The following is a 15550-nucleotide window of genomic DNA, read 5'->3' on the forward strand; positions in this document are numbered from 1 at the left end:
CTCATCTATCTCTAAACATAGATCATTATGTGTCAAATGAAGATTGTGCGCCAAAAAGGAGCTATTGAATGAAAGGATTACCTATGCTCTTAAATGTATCAATGTTCTTAAGCATAAAACTAATGAAGGGGAGAAGAAGGATGAGAAGAAGGGAGAGAAGAAGTGGAAGGTGAGGACTTTACAGAAGGCATGGAGCATATGTAGCCTACCTGCTTTCTGCATTTTTGTATAGAGCTCTATGCATAAACATGCATAAATCTCTATGCACATTTATGGATTTTGGATAGAGCTACGTGTAGAACTTAAGCATAGTGCTCTATTCATATAGCTCTATGCATAAGTTGTTATGTTTTGCTTACTTGGGTTGTAAAACATGCAAGCTAGATGGAAACATTAGCAAGTAAAAAAGCATGCCTCAAGTCTTTACATAATCAAGGGGATGGCATTTTGAAAGCTGCAACTGATTGGCAAGCTTGGCATCTCATCTATCTCATAACATAGATCATTGTGTGTCAAATGAAGATTGTGCCGAAAAGGAGTTGTTGAATGAAGGGATTATTATCTATGCTCTTAAATGTATCAAAGCTCTTAAGCATACCCCAATGAAGGGGAGAAGAAGGATGAGAAGATGGGGAATCTTGAAGAATTGGAAGGCAAGGACTTCACAAAAGGCATAGAGCATAAGTAGTCTACTTGCTTTTTGCCTTTCTACTTGGACATGTACACTTTAAAAGGTCATAGATGCCTTTGAATGAATAGGCTTAATGGCTCTAAATAAATGGGCCCAATGGCTTCGGACTCTCATGTCTTGTTATAGTACATTCTTCTTCTTCTTCTTCTTCTTCTTCTTCTTCTTCTTCTTCTTCTTCTTCTTCCTCTCTCTCTCTCTCTCTCTCTCTCTCTCTCTCTCTCTCTCTCTCTCTCTCTCTCTCTCTCTCTCTCTCGGGATTGTTCCTACAACATTAAAAGCTTCTCTCATCGGGTTGTGGATAAATAAACAAAAATAGGCTAACCCTTTTGTAGCCCAAATGTGGTAGAAGTGGTTAGTTCATGGAGTTGATTTCAACACCTCCTATGTTCAAATCTCACTTCCTGTCGGATAGATCATTTTGGTCTCTTGGGATTTTTCCTACAACATTAAAAACTTCTCTCATCGGGTGTGTGGGTAAATAAACAAAAATGGGCTAACCCTTCTGCCGCACAAATGTGGTAGAAGTGGTTAGTTCATGGTGTTGATTTCAACACCTCCTATGTTCAAATCTCACTTCCTGTCAGATCGATCGTTTTGGTCTCTTGGGATTTTTTCTACAATGTTAAAAACTTCTCTCATTGGGTGTGTGGGTAAATAAACAAAAATGGGCTAACCCTTCTGCTGCCCAAATATGGTAGAAGTGGGCTAGTCCATGGAGTTGATATTCAACACATCCTGTGTTTGAATCTCATGTCCCGTTAGATCGATCGTTTCAGTCTCTTGGGATTGTTCCTATGACGTTAAACGCTTCTCTCTCTCTCTCTCTCTCTCTCTCTCTCTCTCTCTCTCTCTCTCTCTCTCTCTCTCTCTCTCATTTTTAAATTTACATTTGCTATATTCAATCTAATACTTAGTGCATTTTGAATATTAGTGTATTTCAAGTTATTTTTTTAGTGTGATTTATTTAGAGTTGGTATTAGTGCTAATAATGTGTAGCAGCTAATATTGACACAAAAATAGTGTGATTTATTTAGAGTTGGTATTAGTGCTAATAATGTGTAGCAGCTAATATTGACACAAAAATAGTGGTGCTTATATCAGTGCTTATAACAATGCTTCAGGCCCAACACTTTTCTTTTTCTTTATTGAAGCACTAATATAAGCTTCCAAAACAGAACTATCTCTTGTAGTGCATGTACACAAGATTTGCTTAAGAGACCTAGACTTAAAAAGGGTTTTGAAAGATTGAATCCTTCATAAATTGTGCCTAATGTGCTTATTTGGTCTATTTGTTTAAAACCCTTCATACTCAATGCTTATAAAATGTATTAAGTTTTTTTGTCAATCGCAAAAGAACCTTTTTGATATTTGGTTTGATGGAAAGAGGTATAAGTAGGGCAGGCTTTAAATTTGGCACCCATACGGGGGCCTTTCACAATTTCAAGTGCCAAATGGCACCTCCGTTGTCGTGCCATGGCACGTCTATGATATGAAACCGTGCATGTGAGGCCGTCAAATACACATCCAGATGCATAGGTTAAGTGCCATGACGAGTCATTATATGATGCCATGTACATATGTTCATATTGTATATGAGGTTCAATAAGACAAGCTGAGGCTGAGTCAGATTTAGTGGTTTTTTGTATATGAGTATGGAGGATGATGTTTTTGCTGTTACTCAGAGCTCATGGGCAAGTTAGAAGCATCCAGATATATATGATGGCATGAGGGCATACCAATGCACAAAGGAATGCATTTATGAAGGCATGGAGAAATACTTGAATAAGTAAATGGGGATTCTATAAATCATATAGGCCGACATGATAATTTATAAACTATGAAGGTGTCAAGAGAAATGGAGACTTAATGAGTATCACAGTGCCGAGGAGTTCATTGAATGTCTTCATAGGTGTGAGAATGCTTTGGGAATCTTGAGTTGTGCCAAAGCAGGAAATTCAAGGTATTATTGGCCAAAATGCCTTATAGGCTTGTGTCATGCTCTTCAAAGTAAGTGTGCCTACAGTGGTGCAATGGTTTTGTTTAAAGATGATGTTGTGTGTATATCATGAGTCACATGCATTGTGGTTTTCCTTTATGGATGATGGAAGCGAATATAAGGTTATGTCTTACTATTAGACTTCTAACCTTAATGCTAAGGTTAGAAGAAACATATGATGGGTGGCATAACCTTAATGCTAAGGTTAGAAGAAGCAAATAACGAATGGCAGCGCACGTGGAAGAGAGAAGGATCTTTTATTTGGAAAATTCTGGAGCGCAGCTTTTGGGAATAGGAAATTCCCGCATCAGTAGTGGGAAAAGGTGGGAAGGCCCGAGATCGCCGCGGGGAAAGAAGGGAAAACCACCGGAATGAAACGGCGATAGCGGAGTGGAGATTTTTTTCTGCAGCGTCTGATAACAGCGTCAAAAAAGACCAGGCGTTTTTATTTAAAATATATATATACTGTGAGTGCTTTGTAGGTGCTAGAATTAGAGAGTAATTCTAGAGCTACATGATGATGTAATTATTGGGAATTCCAATTTCAAAACCGTCTGCAGCGATGCTTCTCCAATCGATTTTCCCTTGCATAATCGGCGAGCTGCATATGTTTGGAAAAACAAATTAAAAGATCCACGTGTACACATTGTAAGTTGAGTTTTCTTTTATTATCTATTCTCTTAAACTCACTCTATGTGAATGGAGAAAATCGTGTATTTGATACATCAAAAAGAAAACGGAGAAGAATAGAGAGATCATGGGAAAAAGGCTAAGGAATTCGGAGCCTGGAGGATTATGAAAAATACTTTGAAGTTGAGGGTAATTTGCTTTATTTTCTTCTCATATGGATTTTGGAAATCATGAGTATGTCAAAGCTATGCCAAATGCTATTTCTTTTGCTTGTGAGATGTTAGGACAATAAGGCAGGTTTTCAGGTGATAAAGTACATCTCGAAATAATGGTTTTGAGGGCACTGGATGTAATGGATGTAACTGGCCACATGTATATTGGAAAAATTAGAAAGCCTTGCTATGCTCACAAGTGAATGGTTCAAAGGATTTCATGCAATTCTGTGCAATCATCTGGATGATTTCAAGGATGTATTGAGGCAAGTTGACACATGTATTTGTCTTTGGAAATAGTGATGTTCAATACTCCTTGGGAAATCTTGTATGTGAATTTCCTTGTTAGGTTCGACACCAACTCTCACAGCTAGAAGTTTCGTACTTTCCTGGCTACTCCGCACACTTCACGACAGCTTTGGTGAACCCGACGTGAAACTGCTGGGGTGAGAGTGTGGTGAAACATACAGCGAAGCTATGGCTGAGAATTCTGAGGGCCAGGGGGTTCATTTTGACCCCGGAGTTATGCAGATGTTCCAAATGTTTTCCATGTACATGCAACAGCAACAAGCTGCTGAGAGGGGACAGATTTCCATGACCAAAGCCTTACAATCAATTGTGAAAAAGGTAGATCAATTTGATGGGAAGGACATTACAAAGTATCTGCGCAATTATATAAAGGAGATGGAGCTAAATAGGGTGACCTAGGAGGATATGGTTCGAAGTTTCGAGTTGGTATGCGTTCCTGAAATAAGAGAGCGCATAAAAGGATTGGCAGAAATTGGGAAGAATTCAAACTTGCTTTAAAGGATGAATACTTCATGGAGGATTCTGAGCGAGTGACCAAACGAACTTTTTTGGAATGGGTCACAAAACCTAAAATGGGAATTTCTGCCACAGAATTGCTAAGGGAGTTTGAGAAGCGTTATGCCCAGTTGTCAAGAATAGAGCGTGCAACTTTGGACAGAGAAAAGACAGAGCTCTTCTTGCAGGCAGCTGGGAAAGATCTCCAGGAGACATTGGAAATCCTCCTTGAGGATAAAAATACAGAGCAAGGATTAAAGAGTGATTGGAATGATGTTGAGGATGCAGTCACTATGTTAGCAAAGCGGCAGCGGAGGAGGGATAAAATGGTGATGGGATCTGCAACCCCCATAGCTGCTGTTACCCCTGAGAGTTTATCCAAGCCAGCTGCCACAATTCCTAAGATAGATGGGCCGATGGATGAGCTTATCAAGGGTATGCGTGATTTAAAATTAAAGATGTCCAGGATCGAAGAAAAAGGTCTACCATTGGGGCAGGCTTCTATGCAAAGGCCTCAAATCAAAGAAGGGTTTACATATAGATGCATATGGTGTGATGACCCAGAGCATGCAAAGAAGGATTGTACCAGCTATAAAGAAGCTCTTAAAAATCAACTTGTGTTCTTCAAAGATGGGAAAATCCATCTTACAGAGACTGGTCTTCCGCTGAGTACAAACTTTGGGAAAGGAGGGATGAAAAAGCTGGTAGAGGATATGGTTGCTAGTCATGCCATTTCTATGGTCGAGGCAGCAACCTATGGATTAAAGGTTGGTCAACAAAAGCAGGGGTTTGAGAATGATGAGGATTATGAGAATGAGAATTTTTGGCCGTCAACAATGGAATTAATTGCATCAAGGAAAGTGTCAAAGCAAGCTTTGCATGAGGCAGGTGATTGTATACGCCTTGAGACTGGCTGGGAGGAGCCTGTGGATTCTTTATCCATTCATGCCTATATTGCCAAATGCCAAAATAATGAGGCACAGGTAGAGGAGAAACGTAAAAGGGAAAATGAGGAAGGAGGGCCATCAAAAAGAGTTACACGTGGAAGTGAAAAGAAGGATCCTGGGCCATCACATATGCCTCCACAGCAAAGCAGACCTCCACATGATGTTTCAATGGAAGAAGTGCCAGTTAAAATGAAGGAGAAGGGTAAAGGGAAAAGTCCACTCTACAAGCTTCAATCTGATATTGAAGTTGCAACAGATCTCAAAAAGGTGCTTGAAGAGAGAATTCTAAACAGCAGGGTGGAATTCACACTAGGGGAAGTCTTGGGGATTGCAAAGAAAGAATTTCATGATGAGATAATTGATATTATACGAAGAAAAAGGCAGTCCATAATTGAATCTATTCCATCACAAGGGGAAGCAAGCACTTCTAAGACTCATGGTGTACAGGTACAGAAAAAGGAAGAGAGAGAAAATGTGGTGGAATGTAATCACTCTGCTGATGGGGCACGACAAGTGCGTTTTGTGGAAGAGGATGACGAAAAAGAAGTTCTTACAAAAAGTCATTACTCCAGGAGCCATTGGGCAAGAGCCACCACTGAAACCCTTGTCAAGATAGGTGATTTGGAAGAGCCATATGTCGCTCTAATTGATCATGGGTCTGAAATAAATCTTATGGCTAAAAATCTCTACAACAAATGTAAGTGGCCAATGGATGTGGATCATGGGTGGATGATTAAAGCAGCTAATAATTCATCTGGAGAGCTTTATGCAGCATGTCCAAATGTAAGGGTAACTATAGGGGATGTGAAGGATGATCAGAATTTCTTTGTTCAGGAGATGTCATCGTATCCCCTCATTCTTGGGCAACCCTACATTACAGCTGTAAGGATGGAAACAAAGGTTTTGGATGATGGTTCAGCTTATGCAAGAATAAGGAGTAAAGATGGCAAAAAGGCTGTTCAGTTTTTGACAGTTTGCATTAATCATGAAAGGAATCGTGAATTTCTTAGGGCACAGTCACTCCCAAAGATAAACAGAGAGTTTATGAATTACAGAGAGATGAGGGATTTTGGCCAGGTGCCATTGTAAAGCGGGATTCCAATGGTACAAGGGGAAATGAGTTCTCGCAGGACTCAATCAATGTAAATAGTTTTTCAGCAAATTTTCAGGGATTCTCCAGCTATGGGTCACTGGTTTTTGTAAAAAGCAAGGATTTAAAGCGTGGCATGCGAAAACATATACAAAATGAACAAAAAAGTTTTGAGCAGTGTGGTCTTTTGGAGAAGAATGAGTTTATTTCAGGGGTGCTTGATGAGGTGTCATTTATAGATACTATGGATGTACTTTTTGATATGAGAAGAGCATGCTTACAGGGTGGAAATGAAATGATAAAGGTGTCATCTGTGGAGATGTATGATATAATCCAGGAATTTGAGGGGGTGGAATATAAAAACATGAATTGTGAGATGGATGCTCATGTTGATACAAAGTACAAAACGGTTGCAAAAAAGGTGAAGCCAGTTGCCTTGCCCTTGCCACCAGGAAGCAAGGAGAAGATAGATGAAGCTTCTATGCAGCCAAATCTTAGAGATCCAAAGAAAATTGGGCATAAATTTACTCAAGAAACTCTGAAAGAGCTGAAGATTGGTGAGAGGGATTTTCTGTTGCCAGTTGAAAGGGAATGCTTTGAGGAGATGCTTGTAAAACATGGGAAAGCTTTTGCCTTTCAGCCGCATGAGATTGGTTGTGTTGATCCAAGTGTAACAGCACCAATGGTGATCTTTACTGTTCCACATGTGCCCTGGAACCTGCGGCCAATTCCAGTACCAAAGGCTCTCTTGCCAAAGTTGATGGAATTACTAAAGGAAAAGATCAGAATGGGAATCTTGGAGCCTTCATGTGCCCCATATTCCAACAAATGGTTTACTGTACCAAAGAAAAATGGGACATTGCGCTTTATTCAAGACATGCAACCTGTAAACAAAGTCACAATCAGGAATGTGGGAGCAGGTCCAATTGTGGATGAGTTTGCAGAAGCATTTGCAGGGAAAGCTATATACTCTATGGGTGATTTGTATTCGGGATATGATCAGTTCCAGCTGGATATGCAAAGCAGGGACTTGACCACAATGAGAACTCCTTTGGGATTAGTAAGGATGTGTACCTTACCACAGGGAGCCACTAACTCAGTGGCACATATGATGAATGGAATGAATAAAGTCTTACGGGACTTCATACCACAAAAAACTATGCCATTTTTGGATGATGTGCCAATAAAGGGCTGTGAGGAGAAAGACAAAGATGGGGATTTGGATTCAAAAGGGTGCCGCAAGTTTGTGGCAAATCATATAAAGGATTGTGACATGATTCTATCCAGGCTTGAAGAAGTGAATCTTACTTTATCTGGGCAGAAATCAGTGTTTGGGGTTGGTGAAGTGCTAATAGTGGGACATCTTTGTAGTACTAGTGGACGCCGTCCTTGTCCAGCCAAGATAGATGCAATACAAAGAATGAAGGAAATATGCATTAATGTTACAGAACTGAGGAGATTTCTTGGAGCATGCGTCTTTTATGTTATTTGGATCCCACATTATGCACATGTAGCAGATCCTCTTTATCAGCTTTTGAGGAAAAATCAAAAATTTTTGTGGAGTGCAGTACATATTAAAGCTATGCGGAAGCTGAAATATTTGCTCCAATCATCACCCATTTTGAGAAAGGCAGATTATGAGTGTGGCAGGCCTGTGATTGTTACAGTTGATACTAGTCCTACTGGGATTGGATGGGCAGTAGGGCAAGATGATGAGGATGATCATAGGTATGTAATTAGATTTGGAGCAAAGGTATTAAGCTTTCGGCAGCGAAAGTATCCACAGATCAAGAGAGAATTATGGGGAATAGTCACTGCTCTAAAATGTGAAAAAGAATATCTTATTGGGGCATCTGTACTTGTGGAGACTGATTGCTTGCCACTTCTTGGGATGATAGCAAGTTGTACCACTCCAGATATTGCTATGCTTAGGTGGATTGCTTATATTAAGTCACTAAATCCTGAGTTTGAGCATATTGCGGGAAAAGATAATCCAGTTGCAGATATGCTATCAAGAGCCAGGTATGAAGATGAGAAAGAGATGATTAGTGACATTGATGATGTGGGTACAAAGTTCTATACCACAGCATATGCAAAGGGGGATCATATTTGCTTATCAAATGCAGTTGAGTCTTTTATTGAGGAAATATATGAAGGAGATTGGTTGCTTATTGGTCAATATTTGAGCACTCTAACAAGGCAACAAAATTGGTCTGACTCAGAATTTAAGAGGATCCGCAGAAAAGCATATGGTTACTTTCTAAAGGATGGGTATCTCTGGAAGCATCCTAAACAGAGGAATGCTATGCCACAGAGAGTCATATGTGATAAAGAGACTCAAGGAAAGCTTGTGAAAGAATTCCATGAGAGTCTCTGGGCTGGGCATAGAAGTGTGTGGGCCACTTTTACCAAAATAAAGGAAAAATATTGGTGGAGAGGAATGTACAAGGATATTTCCCAATATGTGGAAACATGCATAGTATGCCAAATGTACTCAAATGTGAGGCATCGTGATGGCTTACAACCAACTTACCCACCTGCCATGCACTACAAATGGGTAGTGGATCTAGTTACAATGCCTTTGGGAATTTGGCAGATGCGGTATATAGCACTTGCAAGAGAAGATTTGACAAATCAGGTAGAAGGGAGTGCTCTTAGAACAAAGAGTACGGAGACAGTATGCAAATTTCTCTTGGAAGATGTGATCTGCCGATATGGTTGTGTTGGGAAAATAACAGCTGATAGGGGAGAGCTAGATGTTGAAGAAGCAAGGGAATTCTTCTCTAGAATTGGTATCAAACTGTCTTTAACATGTGCTTACAATCCTGAGGGCAATGGGAAAAGTGAGCGAGGACATCCTCCAATCATTAAAGCTTTGGCTAAGGCATGCAGAGAAAGGATGAGAGTGTGGCCAAAGCTGCTACCATATGCCTTGTGGGCTGACCGTACAACTCATAGCTCAGTGACAGGATACATGCCTGCTGAATTAATGTATGGTCAGAAGCCAGTGATGCCAGTTGAAGAAGTAATTCTAACTTGGAATGTATTGCCCTGGGTGGAAGGATTGAGCAGAGATGACCTCCTTGCATTGAGAATAAGACAGTTGGAGAGGAGGCCTGAAGATGTAGAGCTTGCTAAAGCTCGCCTGAAAGATGCAAGGCTGAAAAATAAAGAAAGATTTGATAGTAGACACAGACTCCGGCCAAAACCTATTGAAGAAGGTGATTGGGTTCTAATGTATGATAGTAGCCTTGACAACCAATTCACTGTTCAAAGAAAATTTGCAAAAAGATGGTTTGGCCCTTACATTGTCAGGCATGTGCATGGAAATGCCACATATACTCTGTGTGAGCTTGATGGAACAGAAGTAAAGAATCTTGTGGCTGGCAAAAGAATCAAGATATTTAAAAGAAGGCATGATGGTGATCCTTTTGATTCACAAGAGATTCAGGATGAGAAGCTTGATAGTGAAAGTATGGATATGGTTGAAGAGGAAGAGGATGATCTTCCTGGAACTGCAGAAGATGAAGACGACATCCAGCTATATGTGGATCTTGATGATGATTTGGCACATACCAGAGGATGTGCAAGTTTAGAGGGGGTGGATGTCGTGCCATGGCACGTCTATGATATGAAACCGTGCATGTGAGGCCGTCAAATACACATCCAGATGCATAGGTTAAGTGCCATGACGAGTCATTATATGATGCCATGTACATATGTTCATATTGTATATGAGGTTCAATAAGACAAGCTGAGGCTGAGTCAGATTTAGTGGTTTTTTGTATATGAGTATGGAGGATGATGTTTTTGCTGTTACTCAGAGCTCATGGGCAAGTTAGAAGCATCCAGATATATATGATGGCATGAGGGCATACCAATGCACAAAGGAATGCATTTATGAAGGCATGGAGAAATACTTGAATAAGTAAATGGGGATTCTATAAATCATATAGGCCGACATGATAATTTATAAACTATGAAGGTGTCAAGAGAAATGGAGACTTAATGAGTATCACAGTGCCGAGGAGTTCATTGAATGTCTTCATAGGTGTGAGAATGCTTTGGGAATCTTGAGTTGTGCCAAAGCAGGAAATTCAAGGTATTATTGGCCAAAATGCCTTATAGGCTTGTGTCATGCTCTTCAAAGTAAGTGTGCCTACAGTGGTGCAATGGTTTTGTTTAAAGATGATGTTGTGTGTATATCATGAGTCACATGCATTGTGGTTTTCCTTTATGGATGATGGAAGCGAATATAAGGTTATGTCTTACTATTAGACTTCTAACCTTAATGCTAAGGTTAGAAGAAACATATGATGGGTGGCATAACCTTAATGCTAAGGTTAGAAGAAGCAAATAACGAATGGCAGCGCACGTGGAAGAGAGAAGGATCTTTTATTTGGAAAATTCTGGAGCGCAGCTTTTGGGAATAGGAAATTCCCGCATCAGTAGTGGGAAAAGGTGGGAAGGCCCGAGATCGCCGCGGGGAAAGAAGGGAAAACCACCGGAATGAAACGGCGATAGCGGAGTGGAGATTTTTTTCTGCAGCGTCTGATAACAGCGTCAAAAAAGACCAGGCGTTTTTATTTAAAATATATATATACTGTGAGTGCTTTGTAGGTGCTAGAATTAGAGAGTAATTCTAGAGCTACATGATGATGTAATTATTGGGAATTCCAATTTCAAAACCGTCTGCAGCGATGCTTCTCCAATCGATTTTCCCTCGCATAATCGGCGAGCTGCATATGTTTGGAAAAACAAATTAAAAGATCCACGTGTACACATTGTAAGTTGAGTTTTCTTTTATTATCTATTCTCTTAAACTCACTCTATGTGAATGGAGAAAATCGTGTATTTGATACATCAAAAAGAAAACGGAGAAGAATAGAGAGATCATGGGAAAAAGGCTAAGGAATTCGGAGCCTGGAGGATTATGAAAAATACTTTGAAGTTGAGGGTAATTTGCTTTATTTTCTTCTCATATGGATTTTGGAAATCATGAGTATGTCAAAGCTATGCCAAATGCTATTTCTTTTGCTTGTGAGATGTTAGGACAATAAGGCAGGTTTTCAGGTGATAAAGTACATCTCGAAATAATGGTTTTGAGGGCACTGGATGTAATGGATGTAACTGGCCACATGTATATTGGAAAAATTAGAAAGCCTTGCTATGCTCACAAGTGAATGGTTCAAAGGATTTCATGCAATTCTGTGCAATCATCTGGATGATTTCAAGGATGTATTGAGGCAAGTTGACACATGTATTTGTCTTTGGAAATAGTGATGTTCAATACTCCTTGGGAAATCTTGTATGTGAATTTCCTTGTTAGGTTCGACACCAACTCTCACAGCTAGAAGTTTCGTACTTTCCTGGCTACTCCGCACACTTCACGACACCGTTTTCTGGTAAAAGTGCCAACGTGGCACTTTGAAAAAACAAGGGAAGTGCCCAATGGCACCTAGCCTTAGGGGTCTAAGTGACCAGGGGTATATATCCTATATAATATATATAATATAGTAAATATATATAATATAGTACACAATACATAATAAATATGGAAAGGCCAAATATTATACACAAGCTGGAGCAGGATTACAGGATGGTTAAATAGATTGTTGGACAATTTCAATGACCATCCCATCATCAACAAGCAAGGTTGTAGGGATGAGCTTCTTGCTTTTTCAGACACTCTCTATTGGGGATGTGAAGGCATGCAGATGAAGGATGCTTGGCGAGTATTTTCATCAAATCTGGATTGGCATAACACATTTCCAAACATGATGAAACTATGGCAAGCTGTTCTTGTAATCCCTACATCATCAGTGTCGTGCGAAAGAGGATTTTCGAAACAATAATAAAAAACGATTGATGTCACCTACTCAATGTCAAGACGCTTGAGGCTTTAATGAGGCTCTCACTTCTTGGTCATGGAATTGATAGCATTAATTGGGCAGCAGTTTATGAAGCTTGGGAGCTTGTGAAAGCAAGAAGAATGATTGAATTATGATGCTTTTGATTGGAATAACTTGAAAGTCTTCAATAATTTATGATGCCTTTAAAATTCTCTTGCTATAATGTATTTTGTGTGTTGAGAAGACGTCTTTTGAATTGTGAAAGCTTAATGCACTTACAAAACTAATATGTTTTCATTACTCAAAGTAAAGTGGTTTGTTATTAAAAGGGGCACTCAAAATTTTAGCCAAAGGTGACATTTTGACACCCATGGTTGATGGCAAAAGTGCCACTAGATTTTCTATGGCACCTAGACTTAGGTGCCAAATTTAAAGCCTGAAGTAGGGTAATGCCTTTGTGATGTCACAATCTTGCATAAGCAAGTTCTCCCGACTCAAATTCCCTTATGGTGGTTTTGAACATCTCCATCTAAACATTAAAAGAAACCAAGGGAGATTAAGTGCACGAAATACGTGGGAGTTTGTATACTAGCTTAGTAGATGCATAGGTGCATGAGGAAACAAGACCTACTAAGAATACTTAAAACATGGCTCACCTTCATGCCTTGATAGGCGTGTCGTTTCCATGTCTTGGATGCAAGCATTGATGCTACAATCAAATACATTATGATATCAAATATTTGCAGGCCAGCATTGATATGCTACAATATGATATGGAATCTTTGTAGGTCACTTTTTTATAGAGTGACAAAACTTTTGCTTACTTTATGATAGCCATTTATGTTGAGTTTTTTTTCATAAAAGTTAGACATTCCATGGATGAAGAGTCATTCATACTCATGGCCTGGGTACCCATTAAGCTCCATCTTTGTGCATGTGTGCATGAATTATGGATGCATTATTATTAATATTATGCTAGTAATTTGTTGGAGATTGATTATTCACCCTTTTCTAAAGCTGTTTGAAGAGTTGCATTGGCATTAGGAAGCGCCATATTTATCAACCCTTCTCTAGCTGCATCACTGCCACGATATCTTCGCCTGCTATCAAAAACGTGATAACTAATGTTACTTGCATCTTTGTTTCTTTAAAATATATAGCACATTGTTGACGTCCATATGATGCTTGCTTTGGTGACCTTGTAAGCTTCGCTTACAATCACTAAAAACAAGGGGCAGTTGTCTGTCTGCTGTGCGCCTCGCGGTAGCAATCTTGCACTTGGGTTCAAAAAAGAACAATATGTGCTCATGGCCGACACTGGTGACCTTTGAATATCGTTGTTTTTAATGAAGCTGGGATTAGTTAGATAGATCAATGTTAATAATAATTACGCCGTGAGTACGACTTCCTGATAGGCAAATGGTGTGAGCTTGCAAGCAATGAGAGCATAGATCAATGTTAATAATAATTACCCCGTAAGTACGACTTCCTGATAGGCAAATGCTGTGAGCTTGCAAGCGATGAGAGCAGAGTTTCCCGGGGTCAAGCTCATTCCTAGGTCGATCTGCATTAAAAATCGATTGTGTTTAATTAGATGATGGGTCATTATCGTACACATATGAATTAGCTGCTGATCACCGGCCTTCTCCTTCCACAATGATCGACAAGATTGGTACTTTGTAATCATTTGCAGTAACTGTCGTGGAATATTGCGACACACTACCTCACTCATGAAAATGAATCCGTGATCAGCTTGCATGTAGCGGTAATCGTGGGCCAAAGCAAACAAGCACCCTGCCCCAACAGCATGACCTCTGCAAATATGAAAAGTGAAGGATTAATTATTTAGGAGGACGTGATGATCTGCGCCAAGTTAATTAATTAAAGACAGGATTCATAATTCGTACCTTATGGCAGCAACAGTAGGGATTGGAAACACCAGCATTCTCTTCAAGAGCATGTGGCACTGTTGGATGTAATCCTGGAACAGAGGACGATTTTTTTTTTTATACTCCCACTGTGTAATTATAGAGCCAGTACTGGTAAGCAGCTTTATTGGCGCCTATTTTGGATCAATTATATTAATACGCTAACCCGTCGTTGCTGGATGTTGCTTCGTGCATGCTTCACGTCCATTCCATTAGAATAATACTTTCCCTGCGTAGATTTTCATGCAAAGGATCAGATGTCAAATTTATTGAAATGTACGCTGCCTAGGCATTTACCAATTTCTGGCATTATATACTTCGTTTGTTGTCACTAGGGCTGCTGCGGAGGACTTCTCAACCTGCAATGCAATGCCTTTGATTAGCAACTTAAGAAGGCTTCACCCACCACCTGCAATCAAATGTTAAATTTGCTAATTAGGTGATAGTTCTTGTAGTGCGTCACCTCGTCAAGCGCTTTGTGGATAGCCTCAAAGCTTGGCGGATCAAACCTGCTCAATTACTCGAAAGACATTAATCTAGATTCCAAAACGGTACCAACTCAATTTGGTTTTATATAGCATATTAAACAAATTAGTGTGACATTCATGTTTATTGGCTAATGAATATGGATCGCCAATTGTAGTTGATCATGAGCTTAATTAATTACACATGCTTGCCGTGGCCTGCGAAGGTGAGGACGAAAACATGGTCTTCCTCTCGGAGTTCCAATCGAACAAACCCTGACTCCTCATCACGCGGAGAGATGCGCTCCATAACTACATATGAAGTTTGCGTTAGAACGACACAAGCAACACTATATATATATATATATATATATATATATATATAGGGGAAGAAATAATATCCATGTATATATATAATGTGTACGTGCAGTGTAAAAAAACCCGTCCTGTAGTGTAATTTTCACGGCTGAATTCACGACTGAAATTGAGAAAAATCGATTATAATTTTGTCTAGTCTTGAATTTAAAGATTCAAAATTTTTCAAAAGTTAGAAAAAAAGTTTATTTCTGACACTATATAAGCATATATATATATATATATATATAATAGGCATCATTCTAGATTCGTGTCCATCATGTCACAACAAACGCTAAAAAGTCAAGGATGCTGATCAGGCTTATCTGAGAGACAATAAATAATTTCAGACGACCCCCGTACGTGAAATCAGAAATGTCACATGAGGAGGAGGAGGCGGAGGATGATCGTGTCAGCTGGCTAGCCGCTGCTATAGATATTATTATATTATCATCAGAGTCTAAGGTAAAGCACACAGCACGAGAGACGTAGAGGACAGATAGATACAGATTATTAACCTTGCAGCAGCATTTAAAAAATTATAATAAGCTAGGGGCCTAGGTACCGCCCCGGCGGGGCCAC

General features: G+C 39.7%; 1 protein-coding gene across 3 annotated transcripts; it reads right to left on the bottom strand.

Moving 5' to 3' along the window:
- Positions 1-1821: 1821 nt before the first annotated feature.
- On the bottom strand, positions 1822-14945 carry LOC147626768 (enoyl-CoA delta isomerase 3-like). 3 transcript variants are annotated; one of them, XM_086816084.1, is made up of 11 exons: positions 14818-14945; positions 14614-14659; positions 14468-14509; positions 14317-14379; positions 14130-14203; positions 13946-14036; positions 13695-13786; positions 13228-13322; positions 12879-12931; positions 12662-12751; positions 1822-2081 (listed from the first exon to the last, which is right to left on the bottom strand). In XM_086816084.1, exons 1-10 carry the CDS (start codon positions 14922-14924, stop codon positions 12686-12688), a joined length of 729 nt encoding a protein of 242 aa, XP_086672210.1. In that variant the 5' UTR covers positions 14925-14945; the 3' UTR covers positions 1822-2081; positions 12662-12685. The 3 variants fall into 3 exon arrangements, with proteins under 3 accessions (XP_086672210.1, XP_086672211.1, XP_086672212.1); XM_086816085.1 differs by lacking the exon at positions 1822-2081 and having other exon boundaries at positions 12524-12751; XM_086816086.1 differs by lacking the exons at positions 1822-2081; positions 12662-12751; positions 12879-12931; positions 13228-13322 and adding an exon at positions 13329-13574.
- Between the last annotated feature and the right edge of the window lie 605 nt (positions 14946-15550).

This window comes from Cibotium barometz, chromosome 21 (assembly GCF_041138505.1).
Source record: "Cibotium barometz isolate CiBa-2024 chromosome 21, ASM4113850v1, whole genome shotgun sequence".
In the NCBI taxonomy this organism is placed as follows: domain Eukaryota; kingdom Viridiplantae; phylum Streptophyta; class Polypodiopsida; order Cyatheales; family Cibotiaceae; genus Cibotium; species Cibotium barometz.

What these genes read in the sequence shown, in the direction of transcription:
- LOC147626768 (XM_086816084.1), bottom strand. Translation starts at nt 14,924, where the DNA reads ATGGAGCGCATCTCTCCGCGTGATGAGGAGTCAGGGTTTGTTCGATTG. An exon ending in GCAGGCCACGGCAAGCATGT is followed by an intron (nt 14,660 to 14,817) that starts GTAATTAATTAA and finishes GTAATTGAGCAG; the next exon opens with GTTTGATCCGCCAAGCTTTG. An exon ending in GATTCATTTTCATGAGTGAG is followed by an intron (nt 13,787 to 13,945) that starts GTAGTGTGTCGC and finishes TTTTTAATGCAG; the next exon opens with ATCGACCTAGGAATGAGCTT.